Here is a 25,297-nt window from a genome sequence, read left to right on the forward strand (position 1 = left end):
TGTATTGTTTGTACGTGTTTACAGTAGTATGGGGGATCGTGGTGGAGACAGGTGTCTTCAAATGAATTTTAAAACCTCAGTTTGATGTGCATGCACCATTAACTCTTCGTAGTGGGAACTACTGCATATTTTTTTACAAATTATATCTACAATATGCTATGACAAAACTCCAGTAGTTTTAGTATTTTGCTCTTTATGCAACAATTTCTGAAGTTATCTGAGATAAGAATTACAGATCTCCTGTAATGTTAGTGATACTGTCTAAAAAAATTAAAAAATAAATAAATAAGTAAATTCTAAAGTGAAATTATTTTGTATACTACAAATTTCTGCTAAAGGTGATACCATTAACAACCACTTCAACTGTGTAGTTTCTTGAGGCAGCAGCATTCGATGCTCGACAAGTGTAATTTCCAGTATGTTTCGTCGCAAGGCTGCTGAAACTGAGGGTGCTCGAATACTCGTCAAAACTCTTCTCAGACACTTCTTGTTCGTAATTTATTGCTACTCCATTTTTTAGCCATTGTATAGCAATCGGGAAGTCCCCTTTGCTCACGACACACATCAGATTCATCCGCATGCCTTTCTGGAGGTCTGGCTTCACTATTATTGGATCGATTTCTGGTGCCTCTGGAAGAAATATGAAAAGGAGGAGTTAATTGTGTCGCTAATATTCACAGCAATTCTTCCGCAGTTGCCACTTCAATTATGTTTATCGTGTGGACAACAATTGATTTATATGTCTATTGCAATTGCATGTTTACTACTCGTATTGCTTTTAACTAAATACTGCTCACCTAATCATATTAGGCTCCATCAATAGTTTTTGTATCTTCTATTCTTTTTGTGTGCTTACTGTTTCTTGTGTGATGTGTGAGCACAAGACCGACATGACATAAATTTTAAATTAACTGCATGTCACAATTTTGAGTTTCGTGTGAAATACCTTGTTTGTTTGTGTGTGGTACTTGACCTTGTTCAAAAAGAATGGAAGATTTAAAAACTACTGTTGGTGTATAGCATGAATAGGGGAAAGATGTTTTTTAAAACAAATAATAAATGTTTAGTTGCAAAAGACAGTTAATATCTATTCTTATCTACATAATAAACACATAATAGGATTAATAGTGTTTTTTCATTTGAAGCAACAGTAACTACTACATTAAATACATATTACAGTCCTGGTAGGGATGCTTAATGAAGAACATGCTTGACTGTACAATTAGAAATAGTGTAGTGAAGGTGTTCTGTTTGGAAGCATTCCCAAACACAATTTTATTCCCAAGCACAATATATTAACTATAAATGTTCTCAAAGGTGTCAGTGCGATGTATGTTCACAGTATTATCCGTTATCTACAACTAAACATCTGTATCACACTGTCTTTAGTTGCTTATGTAACCCATTGCTCAAATAAGAGAACGCAATTATAATGTCGATTGTGCAGTTCAAGTAATGTGGTTCTTCCATAAATTTACCAAAAATATATTTACTCGCCTAGCATTATACTGGCCATTTATACATATGAGGGTTGCCCAGAAAGAAATGCTCAACATTTTTCTTTCAACAATTATTTACTTCACACCATGAAAACACCATAAAAGAATGATGTTTTATCTAGACACCCTATTTTTCCGCATAATCTCCTTTCCAGTCCTATGGCATACCTCGAGTGAGACACAAGGGCATGTATGCCTTCTTGGCACAAGTCCTTGTTCTGGTCATGAAACCATTTCTTCAGTGTGCGAGGATGACACTATTCCAGTGAATGTAGATATATTTTTTCTCATGCTCAATTTGGTTGCATCATCTGTTACAATCTGCGATAAAGAGGCCTCCCCCTAAGCTCTGAAGTATTGTATCACCTCAGAACAAATGTATTAGTTTTTTTAAACTGTTCCTCTGTAAAGCAGTATGGGACCCACCATGCACATACTCATCAAGAGCATGGATAACTGCGTCTACAGTTCCTTTGCAATGCCAACAGTCTCCCTGCTTGCTGCAGTCATGAGGAGCCACTGAACCGCATTCTGATAACCTCACCTTATGTCCTCAGCAACCAACTGTACTTCTATTGAGTAGAGATGCTTGATAGGCTTCACACAAACATTTGCGACTATTCCTCACAGTTCCTTTCTCCGAAATAAGAAATTCAATAAAAACACAATGCTTGTAGGGTACAACACTTAGAGATGCAATTTTGAAACCTTACTACAGCTACGCTACTTATTGGAGGAAACGGAAATTTTGCATGGGCACATGGGAAAATCGAAACAATTCATACCTATGGGTCCCACATACTTAACAATTTATTGGCCGACCGTCTGATAAACTGGCGTCTGTAAGCTTGTTGGCCGCCCGACCAATCAATTTTTTGTTGTTGTGCTGTTCATTGCATATGAGCGCCTAAAAGCCGATCTGTGCACCACTTCAGCCTCACAAATTGTGCCGCATGTAGCAGCAGTATTGTGCCGATTACCTGACAAAGGATCCATGTCTTGTCACTGCGCTTAGATTACAGGAGGCAGCAAAAACATTGATGACAGTTTCCGGAGAAGTTTAAGGACTGGGGATGTTTGTGGGAAATGTCGTGCAAGTAGTAAAGCAGTGAAAATGCAAGGAATGGACTTGTTTCATTCTTAACGGATCCGTAATGGATTCACCTGTCACACAAGAAACTGTACAAGAAATATGGGTTGGTCAGGTCTGCAGAAGCTTTTAAGGGTGTTGCAGGGTATGTTGTGCTGAAGAATAATTGTTAAGAAAGAAATTTGATATGTTGCGCTATTTGTTAGTTAATTAACACTGAAGTCAGCGAATCAGACTTGTGTGCACAAATTCATGTGCCCCAAAAATACAGTTAGTGTCAGTTGTTCTCATAGCATAGATGACAGTGCACAAGACTGCTCAGCCTTTGGCTCAGGTTCTGTCCTTACTACAGACCCATGTCCAATTTATGTATCCCTCTCTCGTTTGGTTTGAGGAAAGCAAATGAAGACCATGCTTGGCAACACTGTCTTTTTTGGGCAGCACGAATGTGCATGTGCAAAGGCTTGGTTGGCTAATTTCAATGCTAATTAACTCGAAAACCGTGCAACGTATCGAATTTTTACTGAAAAATTATTTCTCAACACAACCTACCGAGCAGCACCCTTACAGGCTTTTCAGACGGTTCCTGACTATCATGTATATTTTTTATGAATAAAAGTCCATCCACTGTATGTATGTATGTCAGTTTTCTATCTGTTACTCATCGGAAATGAAATTATAGAAACCACAATAGAAAGATAAGATTTTATAATACTTTTTCCTACTAATAGAAAAAAAGAGCGAAATAGCGATATATGAACAGTCGATGGACTTTCTTTCATAAAATATACTTGCTTTGTTGTTGGAATTGTTTAAAAAGTCCAGCCTGTCACCATGTCTTCTGCTATGATGAGCAAATTACAGGACGTTTTTTACAGTTCTGACAGTTGCTACATGTTTTTCTTATGTACCTTTTGATGTATTTATTATATGATGTATCTTACCATTATTTGTGGCCTTTCTTCTTCTAATTTGAAATGAATGCTTAAATTGTATAATGAATTATTCTCATGAAAAATTAGGCTGTTCTACAAGATGTGGCAAGTACTATCGACCCTGAGTTTTTTTGAGAACTGACCCAGTTCTTAACAACCAAATACCAAAGTTGAGTTCTGCTGTAATTATGAATATTTGGCAGGGGATTTCCAGTTCGGCACTTGCCCTACGATCAAGGGAAGCCTCCCGAGAACCTTAGTTGGCACTGGGATAATGGAACTAATTGTAATGTGCCACTCAAGGCTTTGTTGGAGAAATTGATTACTTTGTATTTTGGATTAGTTCCTTTTACCTTTGCACGATATTTGAGCAGAATCCCTAGTTGTCTTCATCAAATGTTGAGTGCAGATTCAGTTGTCTGTTGTGTGGAAACTCACCAAACATTTCATTTACATCTGGGCAGTCTGTCTCGGACAAAAATGTGAAGATCTAGTGCACGTTTGAACAGTTATTTATGTGTGAGACTCGGTAATGTCGAAGAATTTCTCCACACGTGCACTGAAGTTAACTCATGTGCATTTTTACTCTAGCTTAGAAACATCAACAGTGGGATATTTGAAGACAGTACTACAGCTGTCAACCACCTTTAAAAATGTGGTGGAGCTCTATGTCAAAACTCGTTTGCACAACTATCTTACACTCTGGTTAGGGAGAAGTTCATATTCTGTACCAGCTAGTGTTCACTGTAATATGATCTTCTTCCTCACTGTAATACATTTTTCCTATTATTTGTTTTGTGAATATCACTGAACTAAAACAGCATATTCCATCATGCTACCATAACGCACATTACATAGCATTTCAGAAGTGCATGAGGTACAGTAGAAAGCGCTTGCCTGTATATTATTACCAAGAAGCTTAATGAGACTGGTTGTCAACATGCACAAAGTTGGGCAGACAGGCCGAAGAGTAAACCAATCGTCTACGAATCGATCTACCATCAAGAAATATCACAGTATATCGATGTACCTCTTGTAGGAGGGTGAATGGCACAATGTTTTTTGAGATTAAAAATTCCAGCAGACAGGGGTAAAATATCGGTGAATAGAAAATGACGCATTTATCTGAATATAACTAACAGAGAATATTAAGAAAAAGTTATGTAATTTATCTCAAAACTGTAGGCTTCTTCCTGCTTATCTCCAACGTCCTTGTCGTAGAAGTTATGTTCCAATAGGTAAATCATAGTCCTTTTCCATTGTTGGAACTCCTGTTATTATTCTACAGCTAAATCTGTTTCTTAGCTTGGTTTTCATTTTGTTTATTGCCAGAAACACAAGCTGACGAGGGACTTACGCAAACATGCATCATCATGGCTGATAACATGGGGGGTATGGGTGTACCATCTGACTGGTTTGACTTAGGGAGAGCATTCCAGAATCCAAACCCTAATAAGTACCTGGTGGTTATAATTAAATGTTCCCTATTTAACACGTTACAACACGGAAACTAATTACTGTACGAGTACCAAACTTGGTAGCATTAATGTCAAGGCTCTGGGGAACAGAAATAATGCAGTATCAATTCAATTAAAATACTATTAGTGTGCTGCTACGGTACATCATAATATTACGTAGGCCGGCCGGTGTGGCCGTGCGGTTCTAGGCGCTTCAGTCTGGAACCGCGTGACCGCTACGGTCGCACGTTCGAATCCTGCCTCGGGCATGGATGTGTGTGATGTCCTTAGGTTAGTTAGGTTTAAGTAGTTCTAAGTTGTAGGGGACTGGTGACCTCAGATGTTAAGTCCCATAGTACAGAGAGCCATTTGAGCCATTTTTTTTTTTTTGAGTATTAGGTACCAGTACCATTACTACTACAGAAGGGGCTCAATATGGTGCCCATCAGTGTCCAGAAGAGTCTGAAAGTGCAGCTTGGATTTTGTACAGCGGAACGAAGCATGTCTGTAGGTATGCTGGCCACCTCTCTTGATTTTCTGCAGTTCAGATCAGCATATGTGTGAATGCTTCCCTGGTAAACCCTATCTTTCAGGTAGCCCCACAATCAGAAATCACAGGGAGTGAGATCAGGTGACCGGTCTGGCCAAGTTGTGCTGGCATAAGAACACCATGCGGCATAGAGGTCACAAGAAGAGTGATTGAGGCCAACGACAGACTCACTTGAAACGCGACGGCAACGCCCTCTCGGCCACCAGTATTTAGGATGGCTGCTGCGGACCTGAGGGCCAGTCAGTTCGAACCTGTTACACCTAGTGAGTTTCAGCGTGTCACCTAGTCAGAGCCACAGACTTAGCCTCTAGCACAGAGACAGGCAGCATATAGCAACCTTATAGTGAAGATGGCGGACTTCTACTTCACTGGCAGTGAGGCTAAAGTGAACTATAGAGGAGACCTTGTACCACATCACATGCAAGCTTAAGTTAAGTAGCTCTTTGTTTATGTTAATAAAGAACCCAGTTAGTAATTCCATGCAGTTTGCATTATAGAACGAGGATACCGTCCATCAACCAACATCCTCTCCTTGCTTCCCATGGTACAGCTCTACAGAGACAACAAGACGACATGAAATCAGCTAACGAGGATTCCACACAAACATTTGGAGACAATTGGCTGGTAATTCAATTGTTTCCAAATGTGTTTTGGAGAAACAGGTGAACTTCACGAGCCATGTGTGATGGCGTCCCATTTTGCATGAAAACTGTTGAGTTCAATGCGTCTTTCTCCTGTAGGGCGGGTATGACATGCTGGCAAAGCATATCACAGTAACGCTGGCCAGTCACACTGCACGTCTTCGGTCCTTGAGCGCCAACTTGTTCAAAAAAGAGTGGGCCAATGCTGAATGTAGCTGTGAAGCTACACCATACAGAGGCACTTCATGTGCAGTGACAGAAGGTGAAGATCCCCACACTCGGCAATTCTGTTTGTTCATCTCATCCATCAGAGAAAAATGAGCTTCGTCTATCCATCAGATGGTCCAGGACCAGCCCTTGTCAACTTCAATCCTTGTAAGAAAGTGGGGAGCGAAGTCGACATATCATTGTGCATCCAGTGTTGCAAGCTGCTGTATGATATGGATCTTGTGTGAATACCATTTGAGAATGGTTTGAAGCACTTTCCGTACAGCGGATCATGGGACGTTCAAATGTCATGACACAGCACGCGCACTGCCTAACGATCGGGAATTATGCACAACATTGTCTTCCATAGCAACGCCGATTTCATTAACCACCTGTGGTGCAACCTGTCGTCAGCTTGTTCCTGGACCGATGCCCAGTTCTCTAGTGCATTCGAACTTCTTGATCATGCTCTACACAGCACGGGGAGAAAGAGGACCCTTCCCTAATCCTTTCAGCTGGCGACATTCTCGAAGTGCAGCTGCAGCATTAATGTTGTTTTGATCATAGAGTGTCATCAATAATGACCTGCTCCTTTTGTCCAAGCTCATGTTGGCACATCAACAAGTGAACTGTGACTTATCAGGTGTGTGAGGCTATGAATCACAATTACTGATCACGGCACATGGTGGCCATAGTTGGAACTTGATGGTGGCGCTGTGATGCACGGAAATCATGCACCTGATACTCTGGACATTAGTGATACCAAGTTTGGTACTTGTACGATAATATATATATTATATATGTGTATATTGTGTCACTCTCCAGCAGTGTGTAGTTTGCCACAAGACCTATAAAGTGTTTTCAGGGCATGATATTGCACAAGAGTCTAGAGCGAGAGAGAGAGAGAGAGAGAGAGAGAGAGAGAGAGAGAGAGAGAGGGAGATTGGTTGGTTGGTTGGATTAAAAGAGGGGGGAAAGGGACCAAACTATGAGGTCATCAAACCCTTGTTCTGAATAAAACAATGCCACAAGTGTGAAAATAAAATAAACGAGACTGAAAATTCAGAATGGAATGAAAGGAAAATCACAACAACGATGAAGAGCAACAAACATGTAAATGGACAATAGGGGACAAGAAAACCACAGAAACGCAAGAAACGGGATGAAGAGATTAAAACAACAAAGCAGACTACCATGAGAATAAAAAAAGGAGAGGCCAGCCACTCTGCAACACATTAAAACCTCCACCCTAAAAGCACTAGGGTGGAGGACACAGAGTGACAAAGAACAGATGCTAAAACTTAGATAAAATTATATAGCCGACCCTCACGAATAAAATCTAAAACTAAATCAGCCAATGAGGTGTTGTCAGATATAATTAGCGGCAATGAGTCCAGTAACCCAAGATTTCGTCGCTGGGCAGTCAAAGTGGGACAGTGCACCAGCATATGGGCCACTGTCAACCAGGTGCCACACCGACACTCAGGTGGGTCTTCACGGTGCAGGAGATAACTGTGGGTCGCCCAAGCATGGCCAATACAGAGCCGGCAGAGGGCAAATGATTCCCTGCGAGAGGCCCGCATGGAAGTCTTCCACACATCCGTAGTCTCCTTAATGACATGCCGTTTGTTGTGTGCTGATATGCCATTCTGTCTCCCAAAGCCGAAAAACCCTATGGCGTAAGTCAGAACGCAGGTCAGGTTCAGAGATGCCCATCTCCAGAAGCGGTTTCCACGTAGCCTGTTTGGTCAGTCTGTCAGTAAGTTCGTAGCCTGGGATGCCGATGTGTCCTGGGGTTCAGAAAAACACCATTGAAAGACGGGACTGGTCTAGGGCATAGATGGACTCCTCGATGGACGGTAGCAAGGGATGGCGAGGGTAGCACTGGTCGATAGCTTGTAGGCTGCTCAAGGAGTCAGTGCACAGAATAAACGATTCCCCAGGGCATGAAAGGATATACTGAAGTGCACGAGAGATGGCCACCAGCTCTGCAGTGAATACACTGCATCCATCAGGCAAGGAATGCTGTTCAAAATGGCCTCTGTGGACGTAGGCGAAGCCAACATGACCATCAGCCATCGAGCCGTGTGTGTAAACCACTTCAGAGCCCCCGAACACGTCAAGAATCGAGAGGAAGTGACAGCGGAGAGCGACAGGAGTAACTGAATCCTTAAGGTCATGAGGAAGGTCCAGACGAATCTGCGGCCTAGGTGTACACCATGGGGATGTATGCAGACAGAACTCGATTGGAGGTGGTAAAGGGAAGGACTCCAATTCAGACAAAAGGGATTGTATCCAAACCGCAATCGTTAGCCCTGAACTGGGCCGCCGATGCGGGAGATGAACCACCGCGGGTGGAAAAAGGAGACGATAATTTGGATGCTCAGGAGAACTACAAATGTGTGAAACGTAACTGTAGAGCAGTTGTGCACGTCGGCTCCACAATGGAGGGACTCCAGCCTCCACCAGGACACTGGTCACTGGACTCGTTCTAAAGGCTCCTGTCGCTAGGCGAGCGCCACAGTGGTGTACTGGGTCAAGTACACGCAACGCTGAGGGAGCCGCCGAACCATAAACCAGAATCCCATAGTCAAGGCGGGATTGAACAAGGGCCTTGTAGAGCTGCCGCAGAGTAGAGCGATCTGCACCCCAGTTGGTGTCGCTCAGGCACTGGAGGGCATTGAGGTACTGCCAGCACTTCCGATTAAGCTGACGAAGGTGAGGTAGCCAAGTCAATCAGGCTTCGAAAACCAGTCCTAAGAAACGTTATGTCTCCACTACATTGAGTGGATCGTCATGAAGGTAAAATTCTGGTTCTGGATGAATGGTACAACGCCGTCAGAAGTGCATGGCACACGACTTAGTGGCCAAAAACTGGAAGCCGTGGGCTAGAGCCCATGACTTCCCCTTGTGCATGGCTCCCTGTAGGCGCCGCTCAGCAACACCAGTACTCGTGGAGCAGTGCGAAATGCAGAAGTAGTTTGCATACAAAGAGGGTGAGACGGACGGCCCTACAGCTGCTGCTAGACCGTTAATGTACACTAACATATATTCAATACAGAGCCCTGTATGCCCTATTCTCCTGGATATTGGGGGAACTATGGGAGGAATCAACTTTGATACAGAAAGTATGGAGCGACGGAAATTCTAGATAAAAATCGGGAGCGGGCCTCCTAAACCCCACCCGTATAATCTTGTAAGGATATGGTGTCGCCATGTGGTGTCATATGTCTTGTGTGGATCAAAAAAGGCGGCAAGAAGGTGTTGGCGTCCGGAAAAGGCTGTTCGGATGGCAGAATTGAAGGAAAAAAGATTATCATTGGTAGAACACCAATGGGGGAAGCCGCCCTGACATGGAGTCAGTAGGCCACGTGACTCCAGGACCCAACCCAACAGCTGATACACCATACATTCCAGCAGCTTACAAAGAACGGTGGTGAGGCTGATGGGCCGATAGCTATCCACATCAAGCGGATTTTTACGGGGTTTGAGCACCGGAACGATGGTGCTCTCCCGCCATTGCGATGGAAACACGCTATCGCACCAGATAAGGTTGAAGATGACGAGGAGAAAGCACTTGTAGTCAGACTAGAGATGTTTAATCATCTGACTGTGGATCCGATCTGGCCCAGGAGCTGTGTCGGGGCAATGTGCAAGTGCGCTGAGGAGCTCCAACTCCGTAAATGGGGCGTTATAGGGTTCACTGTGGCATGTAGTGAACGAGAGGACTTTGCTTTCCATCCGCCGTTTGAGGGTGCGGAAGGCTGGGGGGGGGGGGGGGGTAGTTCTCCAACACAGAGGCTCGAGCATAGTGCTCAGGAAAGTGCTCAGCAATCGAGTTTGTATCGGTACATAGCACGCCATTAATGGTAACGCCAGGGACACCTGTTGGGGACTGGTACCCAAACAGACGTCTGATCTTCTTCCAGACTTGGGAAGGTGACGTATGGCACCCAATGTTCGACACGTACGTCTCTCAACACTCCTGTTTGCGTCGTTTTATAAGGTGGCGTACACGGGCATGGAGCCACTTAATGGCTATCAGATGCTCTATGGAAGGGTGCCACTTACGTCGCTGTAGAGCAAGCCGACGCTCTGTAATTGCCTCAGCGACTTCCAGCGACCACCAAGGGACTGTCTTTCACCAGGGGCACCCTAAAGGGCGAGGGATCGCGTTTTCTGCCGCAGAAACGATTGTGGTAGTCACCTGCACAACCATCACATCGATGTTACCATGTGGGGCAGAGTCAACAATGACATCCGAGGTGAAAGTTTCCCATTCCACTTTGTTTGAAGTCCATCTGGGCAGGCGCCTGTGGGCCTGACGCCGGGGCAGTGACAGGAGGATGAGGATGTGGTCACTACCACACAGGTCGTTATGTGCTCTCCAGTGGACAGATGGGAGAAGTCCTGGGCTGTAAATTGATAAATCAATGGCCAAGTAACTACCTCCAGAAACACTGAAATGTGTGGCGGCCCCAGTATTTAAGAGGCAGAGGTCGAACTGAGACAGTAAATTTTCGACATCTCTGCTTCAGCCAGTAAGCATGGTGTCACCCCACAAGGGGTTATGAGCGTTAAAATCTCCCAAAAGTAGGGAAGGTTTAGGGAGTAGATCAATTAGTGCAGCTAATACATTCAGGGGTACTGCACCATCTAGAGGAAGATATATATTGCAGAGAGTAATTTCCTGTGTAGTCCATATTCTGACAGCCACAGCTTCAAGAGGAATTTGAAGGGGGTACAGTTTCACTACAGACTGAGTTTAGAACATAAACGCAAACTCCACCTAACACTCGATTATAGTTGCTATGGTTCCTGTAATATACCTTGTAGCCACCAAGGGCAGGGGTCCGCATGGCCAGGAATAAGGTTTCCTGGAAGGCAATGCAAAAAGCAGGTGTAAAGCTTAACAGTTGCCGTAGCTCAGCCAGGCAGAGGTAAAAACCGTCGCTATTCCACTGGAGGATGACATCATCGTGAGACTGGGAAGACATAGGGAGCACTCAATGAGGCAGTTTACGCCTCAGGGTCACCTGCTGGCACTGACGTTTTGCCTGAGCAGTATACTCCCATTGTGTCTGAGGAGGGTCCGGCGAGATCTAGGTCGTCAGCGGACGCCAGAATCTCCACCCCATCCTCAGACGCAGAACTCTTAGGTAGTGGTGGTGTGGGTGCCATCGGAAGTTTCTTGTTCTTGGGGGTCTTATTTTTAGATTTCTCGCGCTGTTCCTTGGGTTTTCTTGGCTGGGAGGACTTCACTGAATCAGTCTCTAGGACTGAGAATGAGCGTGAAGCCCTATGACAAGCTGCTCTTGGGTTCTTCAGCCACTGGAAGGTGTCATCTTTCCCACTAACAGAAACCTTGTAAGGGGGTGACCCAAGGGACCCCTTCCTAGCGAGAAGGGTCGAAGAAGCCTTACGCTTCTGTGGCTCAGATGTGGGGACTGAAATCCCTGATGGTTGGGGGGTGTTGCTCACGAAGTAGGTGGTGTGGGAGCAACAGGGAGGGAAGTGCCCTGTACCATCAACGGGGCAGGTGTAGTCTCCCGGTTCTGAGAGGCGATAGGAATTCGAGGAAATGGTGGGGCGACAACTGTTCTCGTAGCGGCGCCGTATAAGGAGGTCATAGCCACAGGATATAGGCCCTCAGATTTCCTCTTAGCCTCAGTGTAGGTCAGTCGCTCCAGGGTCTTATATTCCCCTGTTTCTGTAAAATCCTGCAGTCTGGCGAGCAAGGTGAATGATGCTCTCCGCAGTTGACACAGATGGTAGGTGGGGCACATGGAGTATTGGGATGTGATGGACGTCCACAATCTCGGCAGGTGGGGCTGGAAGTACAATGGGAAGACATATGGCCAAACTTCCAGCACTTAAAGCACCGTGTTGGGGGAGGGATATATGGCTTGCCGTCACAGCTGTAGACCATCACCTGGACCTTCTCGGGCAATGTGTCATCCTTGAAGGCCAAGATGAAGGCACCGGTTACCCCTCAGACCCCGATGGAAGCGCTGGACGAAATGAGCACTTCGCCGCTCTAAATTGGCGCGCGGTTCGTTGTCAGACTGCAAAAGAAGGTCCCTGTGGAATATAACACCCTGGACCATATTTAAGCTCTTATGGGGCGTGATGGTAACAGAAAGATCCCCCAACTTGCCACAAGCGAGTAATGCCCATGACTGGGCAGAGGATGTTGTTTTTATCAAAACTGATGCAGAGCGCATTTTGGAAAAGCCCTCCACCTCCCCAAACTTGTCCTCCAAATGCTCCACAGAAAACTGAGGCTTCACGAACATGAATGATTCTGCATCACCTCTTGTACATGCGAGGTACTGGGGCGGATAAGCTTCACTGCCTTCCTAAGCCTGGCATTCCTCCCATGGTGTTTCCAGGGAGGGGAACGATTTGGGGTCATATTTCTTAGCATTGTAGTTAGATTTTGCTCACTTAGAGACTGCTGGCGGTGGACCACCAGCAAGAGATGAGGCACTACGCTTCATGGCATATCATCCAGCCTGATGCCACCCACTCCAACCAGGGAGCCTCCCCACGGGCGCTACCCAGCCACAGCAAAGGCCACCTAGCTGGATGGCCATTGCCAGGGGTCCTGATGATCGAGGGTGATGGGCATCCACTCCTTGTCATAGATGGGGAGCGATCCCTGTGTTGTCAGGGCGCTACAACCAACAGGGTACATGGCAGCCCCACCACAATGGACTGGCTACCATGCTAGATAAGAGGTGGAAAGAAGTCCATGGTCATCGTCGGCACAGAAAGTCAAATTGCACAGCGCATGGTGGAAAACGCATCAAGGAAGGTGTCCTCACCCAAGAGATGGAGAATGAGTGGGACTGCAATACGAGGACGAGAAAGTGAGCTAAAGATTTCAATGCACGATGGACACAATGCACCATGAAAGGTGCCCTTCCCCAATTGGCTCGCAGTTCGGGAAAATTTAGAAAAATTGAGGTCAAACTCGGCAGTGTTTCATCACATAAAGGCCGAAACGTGTGAGACTCCTTTCAGTCGCTTCTTACGACAGGCAGGAATACCTCTGGCCTATTGTTAACGCCGCCTCGCAGGGGGTAGAGAGAGAGAGAGAGAGAGAGAGAGAGAGAGAGATATGAAATAATTTGCGTCGTTTCACTTTTACAGAGTCCTGAAACTCATTCACCGAGGCACTTCAAGCTGCACTGCAAATATGCAGGACATTCCTCGCTATGAATTCCATATCGATAGGAAGAGATATAAATGGCATCTGCATTTCATCGAAAATAGCTCTGGACTATCTTGCCTAAGGAATGTGGACAAGGAATGACCTAACATAGCTTATTACCTGCTCACTGTGAAACGTATTATATTCTATTTTGTAAGGCATCATATGATGTACTGTCTCACTAGTAGCACCAGTAAGTGAAACCAGTCCTACAAAAGCATCTTTTGTTCTGCCGCAATGTACATGTTTTGTGGTCTGCGGATCGAGATATGCGGCATATATGAGTTTCGATAAATCTTTATACATAAAAATTCAGTCTGGAGATATTTATGCCCACAAAATTCGAAAAGTTATCGGATGACTGCTTTGAATTTTTGACACAAGGTTGTATGTGAATCGCCACTTGTTTTTATACTATGTATTTTTAAACATATGTCATATACACAAAAAAATGTAATATATAGTATATACAGGGGAAACATTCTTACCACAACTCTCAAGAAGTTCTTGACAGATTTACTTTAAATTTCTACTCGATAGAACATGCCACGCGCCGTACCATGTTCTGTGTCACATGTTCACATTAGCCAGGCTGTGTCTGTACATTGTGAAAGGCAGCATGAATTCGCTGCTCCAGAGTCTCCACATCTGGAAAGGTCTCTGCATACACGATACTTTTGAGATGGCCCCATAACCAGAAATTGCACGGGTTGAGATCTGGTGAATTAGCAGGCCATGCAGCTGGACCCTCTTGCCTGATCTAACAGCCATGGAAGACACGACTAACATGTGTCCGTACATTAACAGCGAAGTGCGCTGAAGCACCATCATGTAGCAGCCACATAACCTTTTGAATTATCAATTCGATTTCTTCCAGCAGGGGAGGCAAATTTACCTCCAAGAAGCACCAATAGTTCTGGCTTCTTAAGCGACATGGAACTAAGACTGGTCCCAAATATGGTCACCAATTATCCCAGCCCACACATTCCAGCTGATTGATGCTGATGATTCACTGTCATTAAACCAGAGGGGTTCTGCATACTGACCCACAGATGTCTTATGAAAGTTGAAGATACCACCCCGCGTAATGGTGGCCTCATCTGTGAATAGGATGGATGACATAAATCCGGGAATTACGGGTTTCTGGTGAAGAAACCAGTGACAAAACTGCTCCCGATGTGGAAAGTCTGTCACTAGTAAGCCCTGCACACATTGTAAGTGATAAGGGTAGTAACAACTGCCATGGAGAATGTTCCACATGGTCCTATGGGTTACCCTGTACTGGCAGGCCAACTGCCTGGTACTGACACAGTGGACGCCTTCCACAGTGTTAATCACATTTCCTTGAAGTCTGGTGTCCGAACCTTTCTTGTACATCCTTATGGTTTCCTGCTTTCTGAAATTACACTGTCTCCAACAAACGGAGATACATTTAATGCTGTGGTTGTTGTCGCTAGGGATAGGTATCCTGTCACAACCTTGCTGCCTGGCACCCATTGCCATCTGCCTTTCTGTAAGTAAACACCACGTTGGCAAGCTCTCGATTCGAATACGGAACCATTGGGTACAATGCTGTATCACATACACTACATAGTGAGTCGGCAAGCTAAGTGGATTGGACCCAACATTACCAATTACTATGGCAGGACAGGGTGCTAGGGCATAATGTAGAGGAACCATACCACCCTCTTGGAGGAAAACATGCATACTGTAACTGTGGCTGCATGGTACAGCGTATATTACACCACAGTGTCTGTAACAAAGTATGGCTGAATAAATGGTCTCGAGCATGGAAACCATGCATTTCCAGACATAAGTTCGTTAGACTTTTCTTGGTCTGTATCCGTTCATCAATCATTCCCTAGAGCTTGTACACGGTGGAAAAGAATACCTCTCTCTCTCTCTCTCTCTCTCTCTCTCTCTCTCTCTCTGTGTGTGTGTGTGTGTGTGTGTGTGTGCATGTGTGTAGGGAGACACTGTTAACAAATACGTGCCTGAGGTACTTCAAATTTTTACATGTTACTCTAATAAATGTTTGGGCGAATGTAGGATGTACACTATGTGATCAAAAGTATCCGGACACTTGGATGAAAATGACTTACGAGTATGTGGTACCCTCCATCAGTAATGTTGGAATTCACTATGGTGCTGGTCCACCCTTAGCCTTGGTGACAGCTTCCACTCTTGCAGGCATACAGTCGATCAGGTGCTGGAAGGTTTCTTTGGGAATGGCAGCCTATTCTTCACGGAGTGCTGCACTAAGGAGAGGTATCGATGTCGGTCGGTAAGGCCTGGCACGAAGTCGGCGTTCCAAAACATCCCAAAGGTGTTCTATAGGATTCTGGTCAGGGCTCCGTGCAGGCCAGTCCATTACAGGTATGTTATTGTCGTGTAATCACTCCGCCACAGCCTGTGTATTATGAACATGTGCTCGATCGTGTTGAAAGATGCAATCACCATCCTCGAATTGCTCTTCAACAGTGGGAAGCAAGAAGGTGCTTAAAACATCAATGTAAGCCTGTGCTGTGATAGTGCCACGCAAAACAACTAGGGGTGCAAGCCCTTTCATGAAAAATACGACCACACTATAACACCACCGTCTCCAAATTTTACTGTTGGCACTACACACACTGGCGGATGATGATAATTGGGCATTCGCCATATCCAGACCCTGCCATGGGATCGCCACATTGTGTACCGCAATTCGTCACTCCACACAACGTTTCTCCACTGTCGAATTGTCCAATTTTTACACTCCTTACACCAAGTGAGGCGTCTTTTGACATTTACCGGCGTGATGTGTGGCTAATGAGCAGCCGCTTGACCATGAAATCCAATGGAGTTTGAAATCATGTGTGATGGTATGGATAGAGGTCTGCTTATTACACATTACGACCCTCTTCAACTGTCGGCGGTCTCTGTCAGTCAACAGACGAGGTAGGCCTGTACGCATTTGTGCTGTACGTGCCCCTGTATGTTTTCGCTTCACTATCACATAGGAAACAATGGACCTCGGAATGTTTAGGAGTGTGGAAATCTCGCGTACAGAAATATGACACAAGTGAAACCCAATGCCCTGACCATATTCAAAGTCCATGAGTTCCGCTGAGCGCTCCATTCTGCTCTCTCACGATGTGTAATGGCTATTGAGGTCGCTAATATGGAGTACCTGGGAGTAGGTGGCAGCATAATGCACCTAATATGAAAAACGTATGTTTTTGGGGGTGTGCGGATACTTTTGATCACATAGTGTACATTTTTAAGTATACTCAAGATATAAATAGATATATGTATATGATGTGTAGTAGTGAAAAGTGAGCAATAATATCAGGAAGATGTTGACCGATTTACTTAAGATTCTAAATGATATTATATTAAACATTCAGATGAATGTAGAGTAAAATGAACATATATTCTGTCAAAACTGACGTATATTCTTTCCCACTATACAGAGCATTCATTTTAACTGAAGACACTGAAATATCTCAAAAACTACACATCACAAAAAAATTTTACAATTTTAATTTTTTTGTGTGAGAGGGGGACATCAAATAATACCAAATTCAACCCGCCCCCCAATGCGTGGACGGTGGGGGACAACTTTGAAATCTTCAATGGGAACCCTCGCTTTTTATTGCATATTATAATTCTACAACAAAACCTTAATACATTTTGTTGGAAACATTTTCTTCGTTCGCCACAGATGGTGCTTTAATCAGAGGAATATTCAATGGCACATGTGGTCCACCTCATGCTGCCAGGGTAGGACAGGCCAGTATTTCATAACTTCTAATTGGGAACCCCATTCGCAATATTGTATTCCTCCAATGTATCGAACAGGGGAATGCTCGACACACCATTGTGGCTGTAACTTGAGGCGATCGGTACTCTACTTTTCCAATTAGAGTAAGTGTTGGAATGTAGTACCACCATAACTTCAATACACTTAGTGAACCGCTTTTCAAATGACCGAACACATGACAGAAACATATCTGCAGGAATGTCAGCACAGGTGTTTCTGATGCGGTCGACCATGTCTTCATGGCCTATTGGCACTTGCTGGTATACCTTATCTTCTAAATATCCCCACGGAAAGAAATTAGTGATGTCAAATCCGGCGACCTAGACGGCTAATTAATAGAGCCAACTCTGCTGATCCACCGACAAGTGTAAACACAGTCTAATGTCTCCTGTGCTTCAATTGTCAAATGCACTGGGCTGAAACCACATATGTTGTCGAATTTCCAGGGCAACATCCTGCAGTAGGACCCGCAGTTCCTGTTCCAAAAAGTGTGATATTTGCGTCCATTCAACGCGCCGTCGATAAAATACGGACCAATGAGTTTGTTCACCATGATGCCACACTACATGTTAACTGACCGAGGACACTGATGGTCAAGTTGCTGTAACCAGTGGGGATTGTCTACACTCCAGTAATGCATGTTATGCCGGTTAACACTACCATGGTTTGTGAATGTAGACTCGTCGGAAAATAGTACCTCAGCAAAGAACTTGAGGGTCATTTCCACTTGTTGACGTGCCCATTCACAAAACACCACCCTGCTATTGAAATCGGTGCCATGAAGTTCTTCATGCAGTGACACATTGCATGGGTGATACTCATGACGATGCAGTATTGCGACGGAATAGCGGTGTAATTGCCAGACACTTATCCGTGGGTTGTGGTGCACTGCCAGTGGTACAGCTATTTCATTAGCTTCTTCAGTAACACGTTTTTTTTTCTTTTACCAGTCTGTACGCTGTCATCAGACATAAAGGTGTTCACAACCTTGTAAAAGAACGAATAAGAGCGAGCTTTCTGGTAGATGCTCGGTGTACACGGCAACGGCAGCCTCAGCATTTCTCATACATTTTCCATAATTCGGGATCATTACAGTTTTTCCTGTATGGTGGCCAATTTCATTATCTATTTGCACATATGTTCTCGAAATGATAGGTGTGCAGGCAATAAACACTGTACAAGAACTGTAATGTCTAGATCCGCCATCTGTTCTATGTCTGGATGGTAGGTGAGCTCCAGTTGCAATGTACTACAAGTTATGATACGTACTAGTTCGCTACACACCCACGGTGGCACATCGAGTAGCCCCGGTTCGATATGCCGGAGGAATAGAATGTTGCACCCGGGGTTTCCAATTGGAAGTTATGAAATACTGGCTAGTCATACCCTCGTAGCATAGAGGTGGGGTTCCACATGTCACTGAGTAGCATGTCATAAATTATGATTGTGTACACATTCATATTCCTCCAATTACAGCATCATCTGTGACGAAACGAAGAAAATCCTTCGGACAAAAGGTATGTAGATTTTGCCGTAGAATCGTAATCTGGAATAAAATATGGGGGTTCTCATTAAGGATTTCAAAGTTGCCCCCCACTACCCACACAGGGGGTGGAGTGGTGCGTTGAGTGTGCTATCGTTGGATGTCGTCCTCTGAAAAAAAAAAAAAATCGAATTATTAGTTTTTTGATCCGATGAGTAGTTTGAGATATTTCAAAGTCTCCAGTTAAAATGAACACCCTGCATATATTTTCCAATATAGTTTCTATACACAACACTGTACTGTTTTGTTTTCTTCCTCCCAGACAGTTTTCACAGAGAACTGGAAAATTGTATTTCTGGTTTATCGGCTTATGATTAGAATACTACTGAGTAATCTGATTTCACAGTAACAATAAAGAGGGCTCAATGTGAGAGGGGGAGAGGAGACTGATAAAGCGGTGGAAGGAAATGGACAGAGTGAGGGAAGGAGGAGTTTTCACAGAGAACAGGAAAACTGTATTTCTGGTTTATCGGCTTACGATTAGAATAATACTGAGTAATCTGGATTCACAGTAACAATAAAGAGGACTCAATGTGAGAGGGGGGAGAGGAGATTGGTAAAGCGGTGGAAGGAAATGGACAGAGTGCAGGAAGAAGGAGACGGACAGAGTGGGCAGCGGTTGTTGGAGAGAGAGGAGTGAGAAGAACAATGACAGACATGGGGAGGAGATGATGGGCTGAAAGAGGTGGAAGGAGGAGAAGATAGGGAAACAGAGGGGAGGAGGAGATTCGATAGAAACAGGGGGCGGGGGTAGAAGGAGATTAGAACGTATACCCAATTCTCAGACATATTAGAAATGTGTGCTTTTTCTTTTCTTCCTTTCAATTTAGCCGGCCAGGGTGACCGAGCGGTTCTAGGCGCTACAGTCTGGAACCGCGCGACCGCTACGGTCGCAAGTTCGAATTCTGCCTCGGGCATGGGTGTGCGAGATGTCCTTAGGTTAGGTAGGTTTAAGTAGTTCTAAGTTCTAGGTGAGTGATGACCTTAGAAGTTAAGACCCTTAGTGCTCAGAGCCATTTGAACCATTTTTTTCCATTTACTCAAACTGACACTCAGCAATGGCAACGCATGGCTGGGTACAGGCAGCAGCTATCACCTGACATACATTTATTGAGTGTCAAGTTAAATGTTTATCTTTTCACGAAATATATTTATTAAATTTCGCGCATTTTTTTCTGTGTTTCAATTTTTTGTAAGGGTAAATTGACTCAGTCTGTAGCGCAATAGTTGCTCACTAAACAGCCAGCTACATAGCTCATTAATGCATCAGCATCCATTCATGACACATCAGGAGGGTAGCAAGTTGCATATCTAGGATTCAGTCTGCTTTTATAGTTTATTTCTTCATTTAGTCTTGCTAGGATGGTTAGGATGTGTGCATGCTGTGTGCAGACGCAGGAGGAGGTGGCCACAGTTCGCGAACAGCTGAATGCATTTTTGGCTACGGTCAGTCACCTTCAGGCTGTTGCCTCAGAGTGTCGTGGTGGCTGAGAAACTGGCGCATCGCATGGCACACCTCTGGTGTCGCTTGTGTTGCCCACAGGCTCTGCTTCCGAGGCACCTCCTAGTGTACCCGACATGGTGGATCCACCCTCACAGCAGGGTGAGTGGCGAGTGATAATGCGTTCGCGTCGCTCAAGTAAGAGGGTCAATGTGGATACTGGCTGCCTGGCCTCGCCCATTCACCCTGTGAATGGACAAGTGGCCGCTCCTTCAGCAGGGTCGGAGTAGGCACACGAGGCGAAGAGTTTACTGGTTATTGGGAGCTTCAGTGTTAGGCGTATTATGGAGTTCCTTAGGCAGATAACATTCAGGGTTGGAAAGAAAGCCAATGTGCACTCAGTATGTCTGCTGGGGGCCTCATACGAGATGTGGAGGCAGCCTTCCCTGTGGCTGTTGAGCATGCAGGATGTAGTCAACTGCAAGTTGTGGTTCACGTCGGCACCACCGACGCCTGTCGTATGGGTTCTCAGGCTATCCTCAGTTCATACGGCAGCTGGCAGAGGAGATGAAGACTGCTGGTCTGACGCATGGGGTGTAAGCAGAGCTCGCAATTTGCAGCACTGTTCCCAGAGTTGATTGGAGCCCAATGGAGTGTCTCAACCAAAAGCTTCGTCGACTCTGTTACGGTCTTGGCTGCTGGTTTCTAGACCTGCGTTATCGTGTGGGGATCTGTAGGACTTCCCTTGGTAGGTCATGGCTGCACTACACGAAGGAAGCAGCTATTCGGATAGCAGAGTACTTGTGGAGTGCACATGAGGGTTTTTTAGGCTAGACGGTAGTTTGAGATTCGGCGACGAACCCTTGCCTAGCAGTAAGCAGCAAGAGAAGTCAGACTACGTTCAGAGGTAAGACACTTCGGCTGTCATAATTTTATCAGTCAACGGTCGAAGTATTTGTAACAAAGTTTCCGAATTTATTACCCTCCAAGAATGTTCTCGCACTCAAATCATTAGTCGGACTGAGAGATGGAAATCCGAAGTGTAAATCTCTGAGATATTTAGTTAGTCATGGAGTGTATATCGGAAAGACAGATTAGAGGATACGGGAGGAGGAGTGTTCACTACAGTTGACAAAAATATTGTCTCTATTGAGATCGAAGTTGAATCTGACAGTTCAAATGGCTCTGAGCACTATGGGACTCAACTGCTGAGGTCATTAGTCCCCAAGAACTTAGAACTAGTTAAACCTAACTAACCTAAGGACATCACAAACATCCATGCCCGAGGCAGGATTCGAACCTGCGACCGTAGCGGTCTTGCGGTTCCAGACTGCAGCGCCTTTAACCGCACGGCCACTTCGGCCGGCTGAATCTGACAGTGAAGTTATCTGGTAACATATAACAAGTGGAGATGAAACAAAGTTAACCAACCACACAATTCCCCTGTGACCGTTCCAGAGTCATTCAAAGAAAGTCTGCAGTCAGTAGCGCGTAAATACCAAGATTATGCAGTACTAGTTGGAGGCGATTTTAATCTACCAAGCACAGACTGGAATGACTATGGGTTCAATGGGGAGGGGAGGGGGCGCAACAGACCGCCAGTAGTGCGAAATACTTTTGAACACCTGTTCTGAAAACTGCCTTATACAGCTAGCTCGGCAGCCCACAAGCAATGGAAATATGTTAGACCTTGTAGCTACGAATAGGCCAGACCATATCGACAGTGTCAGTATAGAAATGCGGATCAGCGATCATGATGTCATTATAGCAACTATGGTTACAACAGTTAATAAAATAGTCAAGAAGGGTAGGAGAGTGTATGTGCTCGATAGAGGACATAAGCAGTTGTTAGCAACTCACTTGGACAGTGGACTGACATCACTTAGTTCCAGTAAGATGGACACTAAGGAATTAGAGCAAAATTTATGCAGATTGTAAATCATGGTCTGGGCAGGCATGTGCCTAGTAAGTGGATAAGGGATGGAAAATACCCACCATTGTTAAATAACAAAATTCATAAGATGCTGAGGAAACAGAGGCTGTTGCACTCATGGTTCAAAAGAGAACGCACAAGTAACGACAAGCAAAGGTTAATAGAGCTTTGTGTGTCTATGAAATGATCTATGCGTGATGCGTACAACGACTACCACCGTCATACCTTAGCGAAAGATCTGCAGAGAACCCGAGAAAATTCTAGTCACATGTAAAATCACTAAGCAGGCCATTCAGTCACTTGTTGACCCGTCTGGTGTGGCAGTTGAAGACAGCAAAACAAAAGCCGAAGTTTTGAATTTCATGTTCAAGAAATCGTTTGCATGGGAGAATCGTACAAACATTCTGACATTTGACCATAAGACAGACTCCCGAATGGATGAATCTCTTGCCCAGCACAAAGTTCCAAGCGACTGGAAAAAAAGCACAGCTGACTCCAAATATAAGAAGGTAAAAGAACATACCCACAAAATTACAGACCAATATCCCTAACTTCAGTTTGCTGCAGAATCCTTGAACATATTCTCAGTTCGAATATAATGAACCTCCTCGAGACTGAGAAGCTTATGTCCACGAATCAGCATGGTTTTAGGAAACATCGCTCGTGCGAAACTCAGCTTGCCCTTTTCTCACATGATATACTGCGAACTATGGATGAAAGGCAACAGGCTGGCATCTGACATGCTGCCGCATTGCAGACTGTTAACGAAGGGACGAGCATAAGGTGTAAGTTCACAGACATGTGAGTGGCTCGAAAACTTCTTAAGGAATAGCACCCAGTATGTCGTCCTCGATGGCGAGTGTTCATCAGAGACAAGGGTATCATCAGGAGTGCCCCAGAGAAGTGTGACAGGACCACTGTTGTTCTCTATATACACAAATGATTTGGTGGACAGGATTGACAGCAATCTGTGGTTGTTTGCTGATGATGCTGTGGTGCACGGTAAGGTTTCCAAGTTGAGTGACTGTAGGAAGATACAAGATGATTGAGACAAAATTTCTACACCTAACTCTAAATGTGGAAAAATGTAAGTTCATGGACATGCGTAGGAAGAGCAAACCTGTAATGTTACGATACAGTGTTCATAGTGCTCTGCCTGACACAGTGATGTAAATATCTGGGTATAACGTTTGCAAAGGGATATGAAATGGAAAGAACATGTGCGAACTGTGGTAGGGGAGGCGAATGGTTGACTTTGGTCTATTGGGAGAATTTTAGAAAAGTGTGGTTCACATGTAAAGGAGGCTGCATATAGGGCATATTCTTGAGTACTGCTCGAGTGTTTGGGATCCGTACCATGTCGGAATGCGGGAGGACACCGAGGCAGTTCGGAGGCAGGCAGCTAGATTTGTTACCAGTAGGTTCAAACAACACGTAAGTGTTACGTAGATGGTCAAGAACTCTAATGGGAGTCCCTGGATGGATTTCTTTTGAGAAACACTATTGAGAAAAATTAGAGAACTGGCATTTCAAGCTGACTGCCAAATGATTCTACTGCGGCCACCATACACTGCATATAAGGACCGTGAAGATAAGATACGAGAAACTCGGGCTCATATAAAAGCATAAAGACAGTCGTTTTTTACCTCGCTCTATTTTTGAGTGGAACAGGGGAGGAAATGACTAGTAGTGGTACATGGTACCCTCCACCACGCACCGTAAGGTGGCTTATTAATGTAGATGTAGTAATGCAGAGAGATAAATCATGCTCTATAGCAAAACCTGCAAGCTAAATTTCACTGGTCTTGTCTTTTACCCTTCATTTGCTACTAGGTGATGTGATATTAGTTCCTTTCTTTAAAGTCAGTACCGCCATTAGACTGTAGTTTATTTACAGTGTTACATTTAGACTTACACAATCATGAAATCGGCTTCAAAGTGCCATTGTCAAGTGTTTTAAGTGTTATAAATTGCCTAAGAGGGCAGAGCAGGCAATTTACAACACTTAAAACACTTGATAATGGCACTTTGAAGCCGAAATCATTATTGCGTAAGTTGCAAATGTAACACTGTAAACAAACAAAAGTCTAGTGGTGGTACTGACTTTAAAGAAGTATATTATGACTGTGGCCCCGCATTATGAAACAATTATGATATTATTTAAATTGAGCTTACCCTTGCTGGGCAACTAGTTGCATTACACTGTTCTTTCCATTAGCACAGTTTTCAATATCACTTTCACAAAGGTCATCTTTAGATCACAAGCACGAGCACAGCAGTACACATTATAAGAAGCTTTCTTTCTGTTTCTGACCCAACTACGATGCAGTGTTTTTCTTTTCTTATTCGAGATAATGTTTTGTAACATATTCTACCTTTTTGGGTGTTGTCACCACAGATCCAGAACCCGAATACGAACTCATATCCAGAAAACTCATACACAACCAGAGCATTCAAATATTTTGCACAGGTGCATGGTGTCATCAACAGCAGTTGCCTTTGATGCACCGAGCGAGGTGGCGCAGTGGATAGCACATTGGACTCGCATTCGGGAGGACGACGGTTCAAACTCGCGTCCGGAGATCCTTATTTAGGTTTCCGTGATTTCCCTAGATCGCTTCAGGCAAGTGCTGGGCTGATTTCGTTGAAAGGGCACAGCTGGTTTCCTTCCCCATCCGTCCCTCATCCGATGAGACCAATTACCTCGCTCTTTGGACCCTTAATGTGACAGAGGAAGCAAAGGTCACCAGGCAATGTATTAGAACGTAGTAGTGGCGCAAAGTTGTACGGCTCGAAGTCTTCAGATAGAGATGGCAGAATCCGTATCACTCCAGGCAGGGGGGGGGGGGGGGGGGGGGCTACCTTCATAGTCTCTGGGAACGAAGTTTCTCTCGACGGCACTTACATGTAAAACATTCTCGGTATTCTTGCCTCGTCAGTTGTGGATAAAATCTCGAGCTTTCTACAATGACGTTCATCGTCA

At 44.6% G+C, this 25,297-nt stretch overlaps 1 protein-coding gene across 1 annotated transcript in view; it reads right to left on the reverse strand.

Moving 5' to 3' along the window:
- Positions 1 to 269: 269 nt before the first annotated feature.
- The window catches only part of LOC126469630 (Down syndrome cell adhesion molecule-like protein Dscam2), a 50,096-nt gene continuing 25,068 nt past the window's right edge, over positions 270 to 25,297 (reverse strand). Inside the window, exon 3 of the mRNA XM_050096756.1 lies at positions 270 to 630. Within this exon, the coding sequence (XP_049952713.1) occupies positions 320 to 630 (311 nt within the window). The 3' untranslated portion in view covers positions 270 to 319. The remainder of the gene's footprint in view (positions 631 to 25,297) is intronic.

Source organism: Schistocerca serialis, chromosome 3 (assembly GCF_023864345.2).
Source record: "Schistocerca serialis cubense isolate TAMUIC-IGC-003099 chromosome 3, iqSchSeri2.2, whole genome shotgun sequence".
Classification (NCBI taxonomy): Eukaryota; Metazoa; Arthropoda; class Insecta; order Orthoptera; family Acrididae; genus Schistocerca; species Schistocerca serialis.